The sequence below is a fragment of the Gobio gobio genome (genome assembly GCF_949357685.1).
Source record: "Gobio gobio genome assembly, chromosome: 2".
NCBI classification, from domain to species: domain Eukaryota; kingdom Metazoa; phylum Chordata; class Actinopteri; order Cypriniformes; family Gobionidae; genus Gobio; species Gobio gobio.
In genome coordinates this window covers 63508099-63531641 of record NC_137098.1, presented here as the reverse complement: position 1 = coordinate 63531641, position 23543 = coordinate 63508099, and the positions used below count along the sequence as shown (strand labels likewise).

The 23543-nt window shown below is 38.5% G+C and overlaps 1 protein-coding gene across 1 annotated transcript in view; it reads right to left on the bottom strand.

Annotated features, from left to right (window-relative positions):
* Window positions 1–2364: 2364 nt before the first annotated feature.
* The window catches only part of dnah2 (dynein, axonemal, heavy chain 2), a 198846-nt gene continuing 177667 nt past the window's right edge, over window positions 2365–23543 (bottom strand). Inside the window, exons 73-84 of the mRNA XM_079809147.1 lie at window positions 22450–22592; window positions 21481–21664; window positions 20145–20335; window positions 19849–20040; window positions 17099–17283; window positions 13723–13957; window positions 13484–13635; window positions 13260–13374; window positions 8311–8487; window positions 5432–5506; window positions 3378–3528; window positions 2365–2719 (exon numbers count right to left, since the gene is read on the bottom strand). Of these exons, the coding sequence (XP_079665273.1) occupies window positions 2565–2719; window positions 3378–3528; window positions 5432–5506; window positions 8311–8487; window positions 13260–13374; window positions 13484–13635; window positions 13723–13957; window positions 17099–17283; window positions 19849–20040; window positions 20145–20335; window positions 21481–21664; window positions 22450–22592 (1955 nt within the window). The 3' untranslated portion in view covers window positions 2365–2564. The remainder of the gene's footprint in view (window positions 2720–3377; window positions 3529–5431; window positions 5507–8310; window positions 8488–13259; window positions 13375–13483; window positions 13636–13722; window positions 13958–17098; window positions 17284–19848; window positions 20041–20144; window positions 20336–21480; window positions 21665–22449; window positions 22593–23543) is intronic.

Below are 23543 nucleotides of genomic sequence, written 5' to 3'. Positions count from 1 at the left end.
CCTGTGATCAAAGCTGAATTTTCAGCATCATTACTCCAGTCTTCAGAGTCCCATGATCCTTCAGAAATCATTCTAATGTGATGACTTGCTGCTCAAGAAACATTTGATTATTATCAGTGTTGAAAACAGTTGTGTAAGATTTTTTAGGAGTCTTGGATGAATAGAAAGTTCAAAAGAACAGTATTTGTCTGAAATAGAAAGCTTTCAAACTTTTTAAAGAGTGACCCTCTTTATTTATTTATTTTTTTAGTTGTTGCGACCCCTATATAGGCCCACAACCATTTACATTCAAACAAGTCAAGCCAAGCATAAGAATACTTAAATACAATGGGCCATTTGACTGTATTCTCCATTAAACCTTGTCTGGATATCACCAGACCAAGCTCAATTTAAGATTGAACATTGGTCAGGGGAGTCTGCTCTGTATTTTCTACTGCACAAGAGGCGTGATCAACGAGCATAAATTAAATGACTCTGTACGCAATTGGATAGTCCTTCAACCAATCAGACCACAAGAGGCGTGATCAACGGGCAACGATCCATCGCTTCTCTATCCGTCATCGTGTTAAACCCGCCAATAGATGGATAAGCCAATCTGTGATTGGTTCCCGCAATAGTGTAACAGAAGCAGTAGAAATGAATGTACAGGTTTGCAGACTGAGTTGCAGGGCGAAATCACATCGCCGGCAGATCAGGCTGGGTTTACCCAGTCTACATTAAACCACACTAGATGGCACAAAAATTGAGCTCAGCACTTTTCCACACAACCTCTTTTGATCCTTGACGCTTGAAGTTGATTCTACACTGATTTGATAGCTAGGCGGGACGCTAATTAACTGGTTAACCGTTAACCAACAAGAATTTTAACCCATTAATCGTTTGCTGCATGCTTCAAAATACACTACAAATATATATATATATATATATATATATATATATATATATATATATATATATATATATATATATATATATATATATATATATATATATATATATATATATATATATATATATATATATATATATATATATATATATACATACATTTATGTTTTTGAGAGGGAAAAAAGGTAAATCACGGGTAAGTCGCATTTGATTGCATTCAGAAATAATCCTGGTAAATAAAGCAAAATGTTATAATGTGCTACAAACATTTGAACGGTATTCAGAACAGATTCAGAACAAGAATTAAAATATATAAGTAGCTAAAACTATAAACCCAAAATGAAATCATTTAATGAGAAACTGAAAGTAACCAGCGTTAGGCTCACGTAGCCTAACTCTCTCATTCCAATCCAAACGTTTCCATATACGCGATGTATTTGACTGCTAAACCATTATAGGCTTTGTACTTCGCTCGCGTCCCAATATTGATGGAAAAAATCCTCCTCTTCTTATGCGCACAAATGTACTTGGAAACACCACAGCGGTGGAGCTCAGGCTGAATGGCTCGAATTGTAGGCTACTACTGACTATTTAAACTGAGCGGTGTAACTTTTTATATGTTAGGTTGATTATTTTATGTCGATAATGAACAGGCTGTGATGTCAAGTTTGCAGTGCTGGAATATGTTGTGTGTGTGTGTGATGCGCCCGCGCGAACGAGCAGAGGGAACATAAAATACTCCGTCATTTTGGTCATACAGATAATAAGAGTAGGACATCGTTCAAAATTGCAAAGTGTTTACTTACATTGTGCTATTGTACAACAAAGAAAACAAGATACGCTTTCTGTCGTCTGGCTTCCTTTCCGTGTGCTTGTTTGAGGAGCGGCGTGCCTCGCGATAATGAACCAAACTCAGCAGCTCAGTCACACAGTTTTTTCTTTCTTTTTTGTTAATCTGTTAATTATTTAAGTCAAACATATTTTGCGTATTTATTCCTTTTATATAGTCATATATACTGATTTTATGAAAACGAATTTTGTTATTTTTAATGTAACTCCATTTTCCGTAAATCATCCTGGCGACCCATTTTTTAAGTCTCGCGACCCACCCTGGGTTTGAGAACCACTGCATTAGGCCCCCAGTGACAGACCAGAACTGAGCTGGATGATGGCATCACTGTTTTCTCCAGAGTGACTGTATAGATAAATTAACGAAATTAATAACTCGAAATGTATCCACACTGAACTTAAACAAAATGGCACAGAAAAGTTCAGTTCACATCATTCCTGAGATTTAAAAAATAAATTCATCAACTGTAGTGCCACCTTCTGGTCATAAAATTCGACTGACAGCCTCTTGCTGACATCCTGCAGGCATGTGCTGTCCAATCAAATTAAACTATTGCCTGTTAAATACTTTAACAGTCTAATACTTTTATGTCTCGATCTGCAGCACCCCTGAATATAACAATGCTGAGCTGTTTAGTCTTCTTTATTAAACACATTTGAATTCATTCACAATTCTGCAAGTTCATAAAACATAAACTGCGATGGGTTTTTCAATATATGATTTAGCAGATTCTCCTTTTTAAATGACATTTACTCGCCGTGTAAGAGGGCTAACAAGTGCTTGTCTTCTGTATAACATTAGACGAGGGTTAATGAAGTGTGAGTGTTTAGTTATCAAGACTCATGAGCAGAGCGGTTCCTCTCTTGATCCAGTGATCATACGGCACGGCTCCAGACTTCAGGTCCACCGCCACCACGAATGATGGACGACCAGTACCGCCAGACCGCACGGGGTAGTAGTAGCAGGGACAGGAGTACATATCTGCACACACACACACACACACACACACACACACACACACACACACACACACACACACACACACACACACACACACACACACACACACACACACACACACACACACACACACACACACACACACACACACACACACACACACACACACACACACACACACACACACACACACACACACACACACACACACACACACACACACACAAACATCAACCATTACTGAATGGACTGACTAAAACTTGACAGCTGAAGTCAAGAGAGAAGATTGTGTGTAAAAGCCTGTTCACACCAAAGATGGTAACTATGACCATAACGATAAAGATATAGTTAAAAAATTTGTTCTAAATAACAATAAACGATAAAAACATTGACAGCCAATCAGACGACAAGCTGCAGTGCGAGCTTAGAATAAACAATGATATCGTCCGCTGGTGTGGACATGCTAAAACATGTTAACAAATGCTAAATCATCCTAGAAACATGCTAATTCATGCTAGCAATGTCTTTCTCTTTCCAAGTCACTAAATTTAAAGCTTATAAAACTTTCAAACTTTCATACAGCTTTGCCAAGCCAACATCAAAGTTTGTCCCAACGGACTTTACTCATCTAGTTAGTTATCGTTCTTGGTGTGAATGGGCTTTAAGACTGTGTACTCACTCTTGGCGACCCTCTTGCGGCTCTCCACAGGTTTGAAGTGGATGGTGGGCATGGGACAGACCAGCTGCATGGGCTCTGCCTCCACCAGACAGGACGCCTTCTTATCCCAGCCCGCCCCCTCCAGATACAGCCCCTGGATGAGCACTCCATCCTGGGAAACAAGAGGTCGAGTGCAAAACTAAGTCATTGAAAGAGAGCGTCTACAGTGCAAGAATGTCACTTGGAAATGTGGACACAAGTGCTTTTCACACATACGCTTAACCCCGGATTATCGTCGTTCTAAACACTGGGTTAAGGAGGCTTCACACTTGTAATTTAGAAGTGGGTTAGCACTGCTTTTGCGCTGTTAACCCTGCATAGCGGTGCCAAACTTGTACAGAGTGAAACGATTCGCTGTTATAATGTTACAGCTAGCAACAGACAGCCAATCGTGAGTGAAATATGAGTGAAAAAGAGGGTGGACAATGCTAGAGTTTTCATGTAAACAGGTCACATGCTGCATTCGTCCAATCAATGACACTGACATCTCGCCTTTTAAGACGTTGTGTTAAAACAGTAAATGTGCTTTGTCCGATTCTGTTATACTCCATCTATATCAGTGGATCTTAATCTTTTTGACTTAAAGGCCCCCCATTGTCCACAACAATATTTAAAGCCACACTCACTCACAATTTCTACCCAATAAAACACAAAAAAACCTAGAAATATAACCAAATAATAAGAAATCTCTTTATTTAGTTGTTTTTAGCTGATTGTCATGCTTGTTTTGTCTTATTTTGGAAATTTGTTGAGGGCCCCTGGTTAAAAAACGTCTCTATATGTTTCTGATCACAATAAATGATATCCTGTCCTGATATGAAAATAAAGATATAGTGCATATATATTAATTGGGACTTGTTTTGTTATCACATAATATGTTAAAAGTCTCGTTTCCATTCTTCTTGTGATCCTTAATGTTGTTCGTTTTATTTGGCCATGGTCCCTTTAAGAATCTTAGGTTTCAGTAATGCCATGTGACCATTAATCAGGAAGTAATCAAGCATGGCCCAGAGAGCAGTATGTGTATTGGATCTGAGTTAATCCTGAGACATCTGCATACATCTTATGCCTTTTACCTAGCATCGTGGTTTCACCTTTCCTTGCGACATCAATAAACAAGACAAGGAGCCAACTGTCTTCAGAGTCTTGATGTTACAAGAGTTTACCTGGCTGTCAAGTCATATACAGAACATATACTGAGGACAGCACAGGGCTGGGAGCATACAGTCAAGTAAATTCATAAATGTTAATGAACCATGTCCTTGTTGTAAGATTAATCTGAAAGTGCCTTAGAAAAAAAAACATTACTGGTGGAATCTTGAGACAAAACAATGGCACTGACATATTTTAGGATACGTCACTGCAAGGTGTTTTCAGTTAAAACAGCTCAAACATGCATTTTAGTCTGAGACTATCTTAAGCCTTGTCTGTGAAACTGGGGGAATGTATTATTTTGAGCCAGTAAATCACTCCTAGTGGGAGAACACAATGTAATATAATTAATATTAATATTAAATACTAAGCCTTCACCTCAAACAACAGCATTATAGGCATGAAATGTGAGATACTTTGTGTACCTTATTCATGCATATAGTAACACCTAATGATTCTTAATGTTATTAGTTGAAGTTATTATTATGTAATGTTACATTTCAACACTGATAATCAGATATGTTTCTTGAGCAGCAAATTAGAATGATTTCTGAAGGATCATGTGACATGAAGACTGAGAGAGAGCGAGAGAGAGAGAGAGAGAGAGAGAGAGAGAGAGAGAGAAAGAGAGAGAGAGAGAGAGAGAAAGAGAGAGAGAGAGAGAGAGAGAGAGAGAGAGAAAGAGAGAGAGGAGAGAGAGAGAGAGAGAGAGAGAGAAAGAGAGAGAGAGAGAGAGAGAGAGAGAAAGAGAGAGAGAGAGAGAGAGAGAGAGAGAAAGAGAGAGAGAGAGAGAGAGAGAGAGAGAGATGCAAATGTCAGGTGCATCAGCTTCTAATGGACAGGGGATGGCAGCAGTAACTCACCTTGGGAGGGAAAAGCAGATTGTTGTCATCCACAATGCTGACAGTGAACTCCCATGATAGAGTGTCTATAGACACCTGCACAGAAAACACAACACTGATATCAACATCACCGCCAGCATCTCCACACACACACATGCAGTTACAGTACTGCCACCATATGCCCACTTTCAGTGTATCCTCAGTTCTCACTGGCCACCTGTGTGTGTGTGTGTGGGGACATTTCACATTAGGACATTTGTTTTTCAGTCCATTTGCTGCAGAATTGGCTGCCCTGAAGCGCCGCAGGTGTCTCTTGATCATCAGATGCAGCTCATTTTGCTGGCGCGCTCCTTGAGGAACGGAGTGGCTGAGCAGAGTGTGATTTTGGGGGTGTGCAAAACTCCTGTCTGTAGATCCCAAAAGGAATCGGGAATAAACATCATCACTGGGGCATTAGAGGGGTAATGGAGCAGGATTGCGCTGCGGCCCCTGCAGAATGTGAGTGAATGTGAATGAAGTAAGGATGGGTTATGTTTCTCAAATGAATTATAGGCCATTGATTTGGTGTGATTGAAAACTGTATGAGAAATATAAGGCTGCATTTTGACTATGGAAATTGTAATCAGGAAGTGATAAAATGACCAAAATGAACATTTCTTTTACTCTTTTTGAATCGCCAAGAAGCTTTTTAAGAGCTGACGCACGAAAATGAAGTGCAAAGGATAGACATTCGGTGTGTAATTGTTGCTTTATCTGTGTATTTATCATTCTTGTGCTTCCACAGAGAATGATGGGAACTGTAGCTTAGTCACACACTTAAGCTGCTTTTCCACTGACGGGCCAAAACTGTCTCATTGCTTAACCGTTCCCTTCCGTGCCAATCCGGCCCAGCCGGTGCGGATAAGGTTTCATTTTCCACTGTGGGGCTGATAACGGAGCTCTTTGGAATCTAATACAAATGCATCAGTCGTTGTCTGGATAACACAAGAGTTTACAGACGGTATAACCGCATTATGGAGGATGATAGATATTCATTTTAATTGTATTATTAACTTGTGTTTATGTCGCTCAAATAGCACACTTGGCCAGCTACAGAGAAACTGGTAACAGGAAACAATCCTGAGTGGCGACCATCCTGAGAACTCCGGGCTGAGAACGGTTTGTAATTGCGCTGTGCCGAACCAAACTCAAATGGAAATATAAGAATTTGTCCCCGCGGTGGAAAAGCTGCTTTAGGCAATGCTGTTTTGAACCCCACTGACATTCATTATTACATGGACAAAACCAGTTAAAACATTCTTCAAAATATCTTGTCTTGCAAAAGAAAGTCAGTCATACAGGCTTGGAACAACATGATGGTGAGAGAATTTTAATTTTTGGGTCAGTTATTCCATTAACTTGGAATAATTGGAAAGACAGGGCATCAGTTTCTTATTGATGAATATACAGTCACGATCAAAAGTTGACACACACCATGCAGAATCTGCAAAATGTGAATTATTTTAAAAAAAATAAGAGGGATCATAAAAAAACTGCAAATTATTTTTATTTTATTTACTAATGTCAAGATAATTTACATAAAATATGTTTACATATAGTCCATAGGACTAAATAAAAGTTGAATTTCTAAAAAAGTTTACATACCATTGATTCTCAATACTGTGTGTCGTTTCCTGGATGATCCACGGCTGTGTTTTTGTTTTGTGATGGTTGTTCTTGAGTCTCTTGTTTGTCCTGAGCAGTTAAACTGACCAATGTTCTTCATTCACTGATGCTCCAGAAGAAAACGCAATGCATTAAGAGCCAGGGGTGAAAACTTTTGAACAGGTTGAAGATTGACAGATGAAATAAATTTTTTTCTTATTTTGTCTAAAGATCATATTTTTTTCATTTAGTACTCCCTTCACAAGCTACAGAAGACGCATGTTTCCCGGAAGACAAATTAAGTACAATTTACCCTGATCTTCAAATGGCCCCCGGCTCTTAATGCATTGTTTCCTTCTGGAGCATCAGTGAATGTTTGACCCTTTTGTAATAGTTGTGTTTGAGTCCCTCAGTCGTCCTCAGTGTGAAAAGATGGATCTCAAAATCACACAGTCACTGCTGGAGAGGGTTCAAATATGCAAAAGATGCTGGAAAACTGAAGAATGTGCGGGATCTGGAGTATTTTTCTGAAGAACATTGGGCAGTTTAACTGCTCAGGACAAACAAGAGACTCAAGAACAACCATCACAAAACACACACACACAGCCGTGGATCATCCAGGGAACGACACACAGTATTAAGAACTTTTTTTATGCATGTAAACTTTTGAACGGGGTCTTTTTTTTTTTATAAATTCTGTTTTTTTTTTTGTCTCGTGGACTATATGTAAAACATCTTTTATATAAAATATCTTATTCAGGACAGTACTAAATAAAACATTACATGCATTTTGTAATTTGTATGATCGCTTATTTTGTTAAAATAATTAATATTTGACAGATTCTGCAAGGTGTTACCTTTGATCACACAGTATATTTTAGTCACCTGATGGTTACACTGCCATTCAAAAATGTGGGATTTTTTTCAATGTTTTTGGATTCTTTGATTGAAAGCAAATTGTACCAATGTAAAAGTTTCTATTTTTGGTAAGTCTTAACAACACGTTTGATCAATTTAATGTGTCGTTGCTGAATAAAAGTATACATTTCTTTAACTACACCACCAAACGTTTGAACGGTAGTGTTTCTTTGACTGTACACTCTCTAGTTCAAGCATTAGAGGACAGTAAAGAGTCTTCACCACATGTGTTTGACGTCCTGAGAGTGTACTAAGACTCTGTTAAGTATGTGTGAATATGTATGAGTCTCGTGATGTGTTGCTGAGTGTGTGTGTGTGTGTGTGTGTGCGAGTCTCACGTTGTTCTGTCGTGCAGAGCTCTGCAGCACGGCGGTGAGGAAGCCCGTGGGGAAGGTAAATCCAGACAGCCAGAAGCGGACGGGGGGGTGAGCAGTTTCTGCCCAGCGAGCAAACTGCCCCACGCGCTGGCACAGGTCCCGTGTCCACGACGCCAAGGGCTTCAGAGACGGGTACGCCTGAGGATAGAGAGCGTCTCGTTTTGTTTAATTTTTACTTTTTTTATCTGCTCAGAGCAGGAAATTGACACCAGATTACTGAAATCCGGTAAAGGGCAAAACATTTTTTTTTTAAACGGCACAAAATAGCTTAGTGACATCTATCTCCGCTTACAGTAAGGCCTTTCATTCAGTATTGTGCAATTCAGAGTTTATGAGAACTGCAGCTCAAGGCCATTGAGGAGGACACAAAGAAAAAGTTCCTGTTGACATTACTGTCTGTCATGAAGGTCTTGAGTGATTGAACCACAGTGTGTAATGTTACGGCTGGACTTAAAAGACATTTAAACAAATCTTACACAACCGCTTCAAATTGAGCAATTAAACGTACATAAATCTGACAGTGCAGAGCAGTATGGTGCAATGTTTTCTGGGGATCTTTGGACGGAAGAAATTATTCAGCCTTCAGTGTTATTTTTGGTGTTCAAAGAACAAAGATATTTGGATTTGATAAAAAAAGAAAAATCAAACGTGAGTGTGGCTTGTGCCAAAGGAATTAGCATTTCAAACGCAGTGACTGCCACACAGCACTAGCAAAATACTCGTGATTAGTTTCGTTTCACACTGTGCCATAAAAAAAAAAACGTTATGCGTTTAGGTTCTCGCTGGCATGAAAATGAGAGTGTTTTGAGATATTTCTAGGCGGAATAAATGCTGTCGCTTTTACCCTTTAAAACAGGGACAACACAAAGTGATATAAAAACGAGGATAAAAGGTTGCGATGCTCAGAGTATCTGAGCAGTAAGATCAGTAGTTCCCAAACTTTCCCGCCACCCACACACCAAAAGCAAGATATACATGAAAACGAGGCGCCCTAAATAATCAACCAAAGCCTTGGTCCCACAATGCAGCTCAGAGGCGTTATAATGTATCTACAAATGAATCACAATCGTGGGAACAAGTTGATTTTCATAACTAGGCGTTTAAAGACAAATCTGCTCAAATGCCCACATTTCAGCACCACTGAACAACGACTGGGAGGGGAAAAGAGCAGGCATCTGGTGTGCTATTAGAAAGGAAAAAACGTATTGACATTGAGTTAACATTAAGGGCACATCAATTAATTTGCTTTTATTAACATAATGCTGTGCTTTCCACATGATTGCTTGAACTCCTGCGTTTCTGTTAATTGAAATACCGCTGAAAAAAAGCTTGGCAACTTACTAAAATAAAATAAGTTGAAGTTGAAGTACTAAACTGACTAAAAATAAAGCTAAATAGAAATAAAAAAAACCCCTAAAAATTGCTAAAGAACATAAAACTATTAAAACTAAAATGAAAAGTAATATATATATAAATAAAAGCTAATTCAAAATATTAATAGATACTATAATAGTACATAAACAATACTACCATAACACTGATTGATGCCTTTAGACCTGCATTTTGCACAAAGTAAAGTAAGCTGGGCTATTTGAACAAAAGTTCTTGCAATCAAGAGATGGAAAAAAATTGTAGTACTGTCACTCATACTTGTAATGTCACATTTTATTAGTCAATAAGCGAACATGTATCTTCATGTAATTTTCTGCCATTAATTAAATTTTCTTCAGACTGATTAAAAAAAACCCAATATATATAAAAAGTTAGCTGTTAAGTAAAGTTTAAAATAAAAAAGGAAAAAAATAAGATCATCTATCTATCTATCTATCTATCTATCTATCTATCTATCTATCTATCTATCTATCTATCTATCTGTCTATCTGTCTGTCTGTCTGTCTGTCTGTCTGTCTGTCTGTCTGTCTGTCTGTCTATCTATCTATCGTCTGTCTGTCTGTCTGTCTGTCTGTCTGTCTGTCTGTCTGTCTGTCTGTCTGTCTGTCTGTCTATCTATCTATCTATCTATCTATCTATCTGCCTGTCTGTCTGTCTGTCTGTCTGTCTGTCTGTCTGTCTGTCTGTCTATCTATCGTCTGTCTGTCTATCGTTCTCCCACAGTTTGGGAACCACTGATCCCAGGTCAGTAAAAAAGGACATCCGATTCAATAACTGATGTGAGTGTTATCTTTTAATAGCCTTTAAGGTCACAACGGGTTATGTCAACATTGTCAAAGTGACATATGAGGCCAAACACTTCCACCACTCACAGGCCAGCAGTTATAAAGAGCATGAAAGAAGGGAAGATGAGAGGAAGAGCAGAGAGAGTCAGCAGAGATACGACGAGTCAGTGCCAAAATATAACACTGGACAGAGACAGAGGAACTGTGCACTCAGTGTTAAAGATAGGCTGATGGATGGAGAGAAAAAAAAGAGAGAGAGAGAAAGACAGTAATGAGGCACCGCAGACGGCAGAAGGATAGCCCCAGCTGGAGAGGAAGTCTTAATGGATGCTCTCCACTTATTTTGTAAAGGAGGGGCAGAAAGAAGGAGGAAGAGACAGAATAGAGGGATGGATGGATTGGCGTTTGGATCAGTATAGAGGCCATACGCTTACTGAAGATCTTCAAGTAAACATGGTTTTGTTTATTCAGCTTATTTGAGTGCAATTACCCTTAGAAATCAACCAAGAAGCCTGTGCACACACACACACACACACACACACACACACACACACACACACTGCGTTTTCATGTTTTATGAGGACTTTCCCTTGACGATTTGATGATTTTTATGTACAAACTGTATATTTTATCCCCTAACTCTAACCCTACCCATCACAGAAAACTTTCTGCATTTTTACATTTTCAAAAAAGATCATTCTGTATGATTGTTTCCCCATGGGGACCAAAAAATATCACTTGGTCCTCATAATGTAAGGAGTACCAGGACAACACACACATACACACACAAACAAATAGTACAATAAGGCTGGACCGCATCGCACAAGGTCTAACGCACACAGACTGCCCTTGTTGACCTTAACACACACACACACACACACAAAAGCATTAGTACGACGTTATGCGGGCCGAGGCCTGTGCATTCTTGACATGAATCGAGCAGCTCTCACTCAATAACAAACGAGGAGAGTGTTTAAACCCAAGGTGAGTGTGTGTGTTTAATCCTCTAAATGTTGCTCTGTTCACCTCGTCCTTCACAGAGCAATCCTCTCAACCATTCATTCACACACTCCTGATGCTCTCCGCTAAACTCACACCTCTGACCTTACAGCCCACTTTCACACACTCACGCAGGGCTGTATTACACTTACAACATGACCCGGTGTGTGTGCGGTCCATAGTTATAAGCACTGTTCCAAAACCTAGTGAGAAGCTCACCTAGATAGAATTTCAAAGGGAGCATATGCTACTCTCTAAGATGGCTTGTTTTGGTCAGATTGTAAGCAGTGCATGTATTCTGTGCAGAGAAGGCAAGCACATATGGGCTAAGATTCTTCTGTTGTTGAAAGAAATGAATACTTTTCTTCATCATAGATACATTAAATTGATTCAAAGTGACAGTCAAGACTTTTGTTTTAGAAGATTTCCAATTTAAATAAATGCTGTTCTTTTGAACTTTCTATTAATTAGTTCTATTAATTTTTTTAATCATTGATGATAATAATCAGAAATGTTTCTTGAGCAGCAAATCATCATATTAGAATGATTTCTGGAGGATCATGTGACACTGGCGTAATGATGCTGAAAATTCAGCTTTGATCACAGGAATAAATAATATTTCAAAATATAAATGTATTTAAATAGTAAATTTTAAACGGTAGTAATATTTCACAATATTACTGTTTTTTTAAGCAGCCTTCTGAGAAAAAGAGGCTTCATAAAAACATTAAAAAAGAAATATAAGAAATATATTTAAAAAATCTTCAAACTTCTGAATGATGAGAAAGATGAGATGACACCAACATGATCAAACAATAACTGTGACTATAATAAACATGGAATATCGTTGATAAAAAAAACATGAGACTAAAATGTAGTTAAAAAATAAAAATGTTACCAAAATCACACTTTGTTTTTGTTGAATAAAAAAAGGGATACAAAATATTAGATATTTACTTTTTACCCAGCTTCCACGAGCGTTCATATTTGCGGCTGCCAGACTGTCTAGATTTTAAATCCTCTAATCAGAGCTTCTCTGTTAAAAGGATACATTTTCTGCCCAGTGTTGCACTTGACCATTGCAATCTGGCAACCATGCGCACACTCTCTCTACACTTGCAATCATCTGAAAACACTGACGAACAAGTAAACTTCGGCAATCTCCATTTGAACTATTCTGCTTAATCAGTGTCCTTTGTCACAAGCAACTAAATCTGCCATCAAACCTTCTCAGTGATGAGCTGTAATAAATCCAAACATGGATCTCGACTATATTTGTGATTGTATAGCTGAATAAATGCACTTATGCAACCTCTGCGCGACAATACAAAGTACATTTATATAATTTGGAATTACTATTAGGAATTTCACCATTTTAGTTTTTGAGAGAAGTTTCTTGTTTTACCAGTTTTCATAATGTAGAGAATGTGTTGATATGTATATGATAATAAACCATGCGTATGGGTTGATATTCTCTTGATTTGTGCTCATGGGTGAAAGTTTAATTCTGATGAAATGTAAACAGATCTCAAATGACAATCATTGATTATAATTTTAAGCAATATAATTGTGTTTATCAATTGAACCATGATGACAATATGACTACGTTTTCATTGACTAAAACTAGACGTCTAGTTGACATTTAGTTGACTAAAACTTAACAAAAACAGGACAAGGAAGGAAGGCATTCAGATTAATTTATGTTATGATGCTGTCTACAGTGTCGTCCTTTACCTTTTCCCAGAGAGAAGGCACACGGGCATCGTGGATACAGTGAAATATCTCCTCTAGACTGCTGGACATCACAACCAGACCTTTAATGCCTTTCTCCAGCTCTAACAGAGACAGTCTACACACACCAAAACACCAAGGTTAGCATGTTAATATTGATATCTGACATCACATATGACTGTTACACTCTCACACACACACAACCACACACACACACACACACACACCTGATGGTGTGCAGCAGTGTGTTATATCTCTGAATCTCCTGTAGCAGAACTACATTCAGAGGTGAAAGGTCATCCTTCAATAATTTTCTAGTTCTCTCATAGTCCATCTCAGCGGGAATCTTTTGCAGAACATCAGCAGAAATTTCCAACACCTACAAAAAACACATTCAAAGTGTCACATATGCTGTAAGTCCTTACACAAATGCAATAATAACAGCATGCACAGAGCGTCTAGACACCTTGTCTTCCCTGCTGGCTCCAGTGGTGCTGGCGTCAGTGCTGGTGACCTGCGGCTGCAGAGACAGCAGTGTGTGGAAGAGGGTTCGAGCCTCGGTGATCTGGCTGGCGATGTCAGCGTTGGGGTGTTGCCCGAATAGTTCAGGATACTCCAGTGCTGGTAACTGACCAATGAAGTCCACATATGAGGCCTGAGATCCATCACGAGGAACATAGTAAGAGACCAAGGAGGAGACCCTACACAAGAAATGATCCCCAAAAGATCATTCAAATTCATTATTGTGTGAAATGAGAAAAGCATCAAACAGACATTAGAAAAAAAATATTTTATTAGGCTTTTAGGCTTCAACGGCCATGAGGGTGAGTAAATGATGACAGAATTTTCATTTTTGGGTGAACTATCCCTTTAATGAAATGATAAAGTAAATAAGAAACTGCCAGTAGGTGGCGGTAAATGTCTAAATGACTATGGTCCAATCCCATTTCTACCCCTTAGCCCTTCACTTTCCATTACCCCTTTGTTTTGCGCATTCACGTGAATGGGTAGTGGTGTCTCGATTCTCTTTTGGCTGGAGTGGTAGGGGTAAGGGTAAGGGCCCTGTTTCAGGACCACACTTCCAACGAAGGGGTATGAGGAGTTTCCCTGCATACATGACTATCGATCACTTGTGTGTCGCCTGGCTGACAGTTTCTCCATAGCTTGCTAAACGCACTATTTGAATGATTAATATTTACACAAATTAATATTAAGAAATATCTGGACATCCTTTAGTCAATATTTACATCACATAACTCGAAGGCTCATATGTTTTTGAACTGAAAACGAGCGCCGTTTTATTAAGTCCAAATACAGCGCAAAACAACGTTGGGAGTGAGTCATTTGCCCGCACCTGATTTCTGTTAGATATAACCTATGCTCTTCACTGCGGTTCATACTGGTTAAATGTTACAGGACACTAATAAAAGAAACGGGGTATGATGACATGTAATTGTGTAGTAGCGGTGTCTCATTTCTTAGGGGAATATTTTTGGCACTCTGTTTCAAGGGGCAAGGGTAAGGGGTAGACGAAGGGGTATAAAATAGAAATGGGTTTGGGCCTTAGTCATTGGCTGCATCTGAAATTGCACACTTCCCTACTACCGTATATAGTAGGCGAAAAACAGAATGTGACAAAAGAAGTGTGGCAGAATTCACTTATAAATGAATGAGATTCTGAAGTGTGCATATGATGGACACTTTACTATCCCATGAGGCCATGGAAGAGGATTTGTGAATGGCAGAGAAGTGACGCAAATGTCGCTGGTTGGTAGGTCACATGATAATGACAACATGGCGAATACGTAGTACGTTCGGATTACATTCACACTACACAAATTCACACAATATAGAAGATACTTTTTTAATGGCCATCAAGTTATTACTTGTTCAAAACAAGTACCTACTCGAGAAATAAGTGATTTCGGATGCAGCTATTGAGTCATTCATTCATTCAGGAGGCTCTCTATATGAATGGGCCATTGAATCATTGGTTGACTCGATTGATTCGCTCAGAACACGGATTCTTTCACTCTGTGTTACTCAGAGACGCACAACAATTCTGCTCTGGCTTTTTAGGTGATATTTTTGTTGGCAAAATTGTGCAAAAGCAGGCAATATTGTGTCTAAAATATAACACAATATTAACTTCTTATTTATTGAACTGTTGTATAAAATCAATATCACATTTGCACTCGTGAAATAGCACTTGTGTGATAATGCGCTTGTTACTTGTGTGATTTTACTAAACTATATCATGATATAAATATGAGAAACTCATGATATCTTGAATTGTAGGGGCATATAACTGCATTCTGTAGGCCCCATCACACAGTGAGCCCTGCTTCATGTTCATCACCTTCAACTTCATGAAATGTAAGATGAACTACATAGGTCTGGAACGGGGAGGGTGCATTAAATGTGTTAATTTTAACTATAATTAATTTCAACTATTAATTATTAACACATTACACACACACACACTCACACGCAGTATACATATATTTATCAGAATCCAAAGTACTTGTAATCAAATTATATTACCTTAAACATGTAATGTAATGGATTATGTTACTAACTAAATTTTTTGTCATGCAATTTGGAATCAGAAACCAACTAGATTTTGTAAGAAGTCTACCCAGCACTGTTTATTAGATAGACTTGGCAACCACTAAGTACTAAGATTACTAAAACTGAAAAATCTAAATGACTAAAACTTAAAGTAAAATTAAAATTAAAAGTGAAAACATAAATAAAAGCCAATTCAAAATATGAATAAATACTATAATTGTAGACAAATACTACTAAAATAACACTGATTTGTGCACTTTAAGCTGCACTGCAATGAATAGTTGGTGAATATGTTTCAACTTTGTGTCATTTAGCAAAGGATTTGGTGCGAATGGTTTAATTGGCTCATAAAAATTATAATTTCATCACATTCCCAAAATAACGCAGTCGTTAGTTTTCATCTAGAGTTTATATGAAATAACTGATAGTAGCTAAATTGTTCGTCATTAAAACTTTACAGATACTGTAATTACTGGCAATTTCTATTTCACCCACCATGTTTTTATTTCCTTTTTGCTACTACCTAAAACTTTAGAGCTGCCTCTGCTGTGCACTCAAGTCACCATGGAGGTACTGATTGAAGGTAATTATAGGATGTGGTTGCTATAGTAACAGATGTTCCATCAGCGTATGCGGTGTTGCTGGGTCCTGAAAGACCAGCAGACTCGGAGGAAGTGGAACACATTTTACACCAGACGCTCCGAGGTTCAACTTTCGGCCCCATGGGGGAGCTGTTGGTCTTTATTAGATCACAACTGTGGCGGCAGACTTACCAGATGAAGAAGACACATGGGAATCCTCACAGCAGGGCAAAGAGGGGTGTCAGGGATCAAAGGGTGCGTGTGTGTGATGGCTTGACATATATTCAATGCAACGTTTGTATGTGAGCGAGTAATGAGAAGATCTGTCTGTGAGAGTGTGTGTGATTTTGGAACCAGGCAAACAGTCTCGCCATATGGGGACGCTCTATCTCTTCATAATATCCAAAAACTGTGACTAAGAGTGATGATCATACTAACACTAAAGTTATTGTACAGTGTTTGGACCGGATTTAGAGTACATTAGAAATTCTGTGTGTGTGGGTTGGTTTAATACTGTAGCTTGGGGACAAATTTGTCCCCAGAAGTGAGTTAAATCTGGCAAAACTTTACTTTGGGGATATTCATAAATAAAATAAGTCACGTTTTTTACTTTAGATTTAGATAACAGCATTTTGTAAAACAACAGATGTCCTCATTTAGCTTGATAAAAGCATCTGTGTGTGAACTCACTTGAAGAAGGGTGTATCAACAACAGCAGGACAGAAATATTGGTTGATGTAAGTGGTGAGCAGACGCCGGTCCCAGTCGTCGGTCACATGTCCTCCGTAGTTGATCCCAGCGATGAGGAACTTGAGAGCGTCCCAGGGGATTTCCTCATACTCATCCAGATAAAGACTCAGAAGATTCTCACTCACCTGAAAGACAGAGACAGAGGAGTAATTACTGTAAACAATCATACGGCAGTCAGAGATGCAGATATGGTGAGTGGAGATTTCAATGAATTTATCATATTTATGTTTTGTTTTTGTTTTTTCCCAATAAGAATTTTATAGCCACAGGCAATAAATATTAAATATGCAGCTTATCTTGAGCTTAAAATATTATAAAGATTTAGGCTAAAACGTGACCAGGATGCAAAGGTGAATGCACAGTGTCATTGAGGATATGAGCATGGATGAGAAGCATGCTTTCAACTATAATAACTTTGACAAGCTGCCAAAGTCCTAATCATTTTGCAGCCTAATATATATACTGTGTATATATACTCATGTGAAATGTTATGGTTTTATGTATAAGAACATAATAAAAATCATCAGATTGTTAGCATGTCTTAAAATTAGGTAAATACAATCTCAGATGAACATATTACATTATTATAAAAATAAAGCCAAATTGGAAAAGCCATATGTGACAAACTAAGTACACCCTATGATTCAATTGCATGTAGAGCCACTTTTAGCAGCAATAAGTTGAAGGAATCATTTTCTGTATGACAGTATCAGTCTCTCGCATCATTCTGGAGGAAGTTTGGCCCGCTCTTCTTTACAGCGTTGCTTCAGTTCATTGAGGTTTGCGAGCATCTGTTTACGCACAGCTTTCTTAAGGTCCTGCCGCAACATTTCAATCGGGTCGAGGTCTGGACTTTGACTGGGCCAGTGCAACACCATGATTCTTTTCTTTTTCAGCCGTTCTGTTGTAGATTTGCTGGTGTGCTTGGGATCATTGTCCTGTTGCATGAGCTTTAGCTGTCTGACAGATGGCCTCATATTTGACTCTAGAATACTTTGGTATACAGAGGAGTTGATGGTCGACTCAATGACTGTGAATGCCGAGGTCCTGCGGCTGCAAAACAAGCCAAAAATCATCACCCCTCCACCAGAATGCTTGACAGTTTGTGTGAGGTGTTTGTGCTGATATCCTGTGTTTGGTTTTCTCTGAACTTGGCGCTGTGCATCAGGGCTAAACATCTCCACTCTGGTCTCGTCTGTCCAAACGACATTGTTCCAGAAGTTTTGTGGTTTGTTGTAAACCTAAGCTGTGCTGCCATGTTCTTTTTAGCGAGAGGAAGCTTTCTCCTGGCAACCCTTCCAAACACGCCATACTTGTCCCGTCTTTTTCTAATTGTACTGCCATGAACTTTAACATTTAACATGTTAAGGCCTGTAGAGTCTGAGGTGAAGCTCTTGGGTGTTTTACGTTTTCTCTGAACACTGCACGGTCTGACCTTGGGGTGAATTTGCTGGGTCGTCCACTCCTGGGAAGATTGGCAACTGTCTTGAATGTTTTCCACTTGTGAATAATCTTCCTCACTGTAAAATGACGAACTTTAAGCTGTTTGGAAATTGCCATATAACCCTTCCCAGATTCATGGCAGCAACAATTGCTTCTCTAAGAAACTGTGGTTTCCTTCTTGGCACCTGAATGCTCCACACCAGCAAACTGCCAAAACTTCTGCTTTAATAGCGATGGTCACACTTGCTGATGATGAACTAAAGGCATTTGATTGGCAGAGCCTGACTGCTACTTACCCTCTTAATTCCTATGTTAATAGTAAGGTTGTACTTAGTTTGTCACCCATGGCTTTTCCATTTAGGCCTAGTTTTTGCTAAATAAGGACACTGTGTAATATGTCATGTGTTGTTCATCTAAGGTTGTATTTACCTCATTTTAAGGCCTGCCAAGGACCATATGATTTTTTATTATGTCCTGGTACATACAACCACAGAATTCAATAGGGTGTCCTTTCTTTTTCTCATTACTGTGTATATCTTCACTGTCTTAACATAATTTTTTTCTTACCCCTTCAGAAAGTTTCTGGGAAGAAAGCATTTAGTTTTAAGACTCCTGCAGATTGGAATAATTTACCTTTAAATGTACGATCTTTGAGTTTGTTTTATATGTTTAATAATGGTTTGTTTCCTAGTTTTAAAACTTTAGATGATAGATCTATGATTATACTTATTAATGCTAGGGAAAAATGAATATTTTGATGTGTTAATTCTGTAGTGGCGTGTTTGTTGTTTTGAAGGTGTTTGTTGTTATTGATTTGTCTTGTGTTTATTGTTTTGTGTTATGTTAATAAATTTGTGTGTATTAGCACCCCCTTGAAAATAAGATGATGCATTTCAAGGGGTTTATCATAAAGAATAAAATTTGTTACACACACCTTTACTTCTTTTGCACTGAAAAAATTAGGATTTAATAATAATAATAATAATAATTATTATTATTATTAATTAAAATAATAAATATTATTAATATTATTATTTGGGTAGAGGGTTGATGCATGTTGCATTTTCATATGCAAGTTATAAGCAATACGTGTGGAGTTTGTGTGAAAGTTAAGATATTCATGCATGAAATAAAAGTACTTTAAATGTATTTGAAAAGGCAGCAATTTCCCCCCCTCAAAAATGTACGCATGGGCTATACTTCTCAGGTAGGAAAACACAGAAATCCTTGTCTTTCTCTCTCTTAACCTCAAAGTCAGAGTCATTGAAGCTGTAGATGATGTTCCAGCCGAGCTGTAGGAACTTCCTCCTCTCCAGTATGATACTGTGGAAGAAGCAGAGAGTGAAGAGCAGCTTGCGGTACAGCAGTGGCCGCGAGCAGCGAGAGAACTGAGACTCAGACACCCGCTGATAGAGACGCTTCATATTCCACTTCACCCCCTACAGAGAAACACAATCACACACACACAAAAGACCACTTTAATTACAGCACACACCATTTCAAACATCTGACTACAGTGTGCAAAATACACGTATATGTGTACCCTGGGAGGCTCAGTAGTGATTTTGATGCCCGTCTGCAGGATGGCGATGGGGAATTCTGGGTGAGGGGAGGAGCTCAGCCACAGTCGGAAATCTGGATGACATTCTTGGACTTGCAACTCGTCTACTAACTTATCCAGCTCACACATCCAAGAAAGAGACAGGTGACAATTAGCCAGGAACACCCAGTGACCTACCAGAGAGAAAGAGAGTTTGATTATTATTATAAAAAGATAGACTTAAGAGCCGTTATGTGCTGATGCTTTGAAAACAAAATCAAAGGTTCAAAAACCAGAATAAATATAAAAGTGAGGTGCATTTTGCCACCTTTCCTGCACCGTCGTTACCAAACATCAGGGGTAATCAGCTGCTGCTTTGATGACGCAAACGCATCGCGGTTCGGACCCAAATAATATCATGTGAAAACAATCCAGTGGGGGAAGGGGGAGGGGGGAGCAATCGAACCAATTCACACCCCCACTCTTAAAAATAAAGGTTCGTTGGCGGGGTGTATGGTTTCATGAAGAACCTTTAATATCCAAAGAACCTTTCCATTGCACAAAAGGTTCTTTGCATTGAAGAAAGTTCTTTAGACTACAAAATGGTTAGAAAAAATGGTTCTTTAAAAGAACCTTTCACAAAACGGTTCTTCAGGAAACCAAAAATGGTTCTTCTATGGCATCGCCGTGAAAACCCCTTTTTGGTTCTTCCTGGCACCTTTATTTTTAAGAGTGTAAAGCAACTTTCCTGAACTCAAACAATATAACTTGAATGCAATGCAAGTCAATTTGGATAAAAGTGTTTGCCAATTGCATAAATGATAAATGTAACTGTGAGCAGCAAACAGTTTAATTCTCAGTGTCAGAAAGACTGTACACAATAATCCTGTAAATGTAAAATACAGCTGCTTTTGCTGCAAAAAGTGGACTTATACACACTAAACTACCAATAAAAGGTTTGGGGTCAGTGAGATTTTTCTTATTCTCACCAAGGCTGTATAAATTGATCAAATATACAAAAATAATGTGCAATAACATTACTATTTTAAATTTTTAAGTTTATATATTTTTGTATTCCTGTGATGCAAAGCTGAATTTTCACATGATCCTTCAGAAATCATTCTGATATGACGATTTGCTGCTCAAGGAACATTTATGATTATTATCAGTGATGAGAACAGTTGTGCTGTTGAGGAAACTGTGATACATTTCGATCCACTCATCTAACTGAAGCATTTTAAGGGTGGATTGTTAAGAGATGGCAAAGGAAGCTACAAACAGGAAGATAAATAAAGTGGTAAAAACAGAGGCAGAGAGGTGGAGAGAGAGATCACTTCACCATTTGCGACCCCCTCTTTGATCAGCTGTGTTGCGATGGGTGCCTGGCCTTGACCCAGCGAGAGGGCAAAGAAGCGCTGACCCATGCCTGACGTCTCTGCCAGCTGAACCAGTGCTGCCGTTGGGTCCACACCAGGGGACAGCACAAAGATCAGAGGAGTCCTCATGCTGCTGTCCGCTACAACCTGACACACACACACACACACACACACACACACAGGATAAATGGGTTTTGGTATAAGTGCAGATAGGTCTGACGGTTCTATTTTCTAAGTAAATGCAAAAGTCAAAATGCATACTGAAAAAATGAAAAAGGGGGAAAATCAATCACATTTAGGTAACCCTGAAGCATATCTGATTTATTTCATGCAGTCTCTCTCTCTGTCTAGATGGAGACAAAGGACAGCAAAAAAAATAATAATACAATAAATAAAAAAAATCAAAGCCCTGGTGTTGGTTGCTATAGTGTGCTCCAGAGATCCAGAGAGTTCAGTTATAAAGCAGTATCACATTCAATTTTCTGAGTTCAAAAGCTGAAAATGTCAGCTTCTTATAGAATGGTGTCCTGGATAATCTGGGTACATTTCACCTTAATGCAACACAAAACTTTCCTCTCACCCTGGAGCCACAATGATATAAAGAACCAAAAAAGTTTTTTCTCTCTCTCTCTCTCTATGTGTGTGTGTGTGTGGTTCAGGTCAACCCTGTGTTATGGAGACAAAATGTCCTCACAAAGATGGCAATATCCAAAATCCTTGTGAAGACATTTTTCCCCATGAGGAGAACACCTTATAAATCACACAAGTGATGTGTTTTTTTGACAATTGCAAAAATGCTTAAAGTTTTCTGTGATGGGTAGGTTTATGGGATAAAATATACAGTTTGTACAATATAAAAATAATTTTGTCTATGGAATGTCCCCATAAACATGAAAACCCAATATGTGTGTGTGTGTGTGTGTGTCACTCACAGCCTTCATATCGAGGATGGGCGGCTCTACGAACTGAGGGCCCAGGTTGTTGATGACGAAAGCTGTGACACAGATAGAGATGCGATCCTGTCGGAGAGATCGTACAATCAGCATCCTCTGTAGCTCATTGTTTTCCCATTGTCCTGCGCAGAGAGAGAAAGAGAGGAAAAACAAAGCAAGGAGGCAGATCGTGGCATTCAAAGTCAGGAAGGGAGAGAGGGAAGAGAAATGAAGAGGGAAATTAAGAAACAAGCTGATAATGTGTTTCACTCCACTAACTTTAAAAGGGGACTTTCATTGACTTCCATTGTTTTCATACTGCGCTAATGATATTTTCTATCCCCTTACTAGGAGCCGCGAGCAGAGAGCGTTTTTTTGACCAGAACTGAATGATGTTTGCTTCTGTTAATGGTTCCCGCACATGCCTTCTTCTGCATAAAGCCTTACAACTCTGACATTGGCTCCAAATGAATGACTTTAATTCATCTGTTCTTTATTGTGAAACAAAACCAGACACATACAACAATACACCACAACCAATATAATTTTACCTAATTCCCAAACAAATTATGATGATTGTTTTTAGTGATTCAAAACCATACACCACGACCAGTGTAGCCAACCTGATTCTCAAACTGAGACTTTTTTTTGTGTGTGAATCAAACATGAAGGCTCATGAAACTTAAAGCGTAGTTGCTGATTGGTTGTTTATATCACATCCAGTTACACACTATGAGTTCTGTCACAGCAAACACAACTTTTGCAAGAATTGCATTTCATTTATACCTTATCAAAATTCTCATCATTTGGAAATGGAATTAAAGGGGTAAGTGCTTTCTGATAGCCAATGTTGATTTTAATAGACAAAACAGACAAAAAAACTCACTCACAAACACAAAAACACAATTAGCTTTTGGAATGGCATGCGTTAATTTGTGTGTGCGTGTGTTTTTGTGTGTATAAGTGTGTGTGTTTTTTGTCTGTTTTGCACTCTTGATGTTTTAGAGATTCACCCCTTCACTGTTGAGTCCTTTTTTTCTGCATCCTGGCTGATTTGTAGATTGTATGCAGAAAAAAAAACGAATTTCCCATTA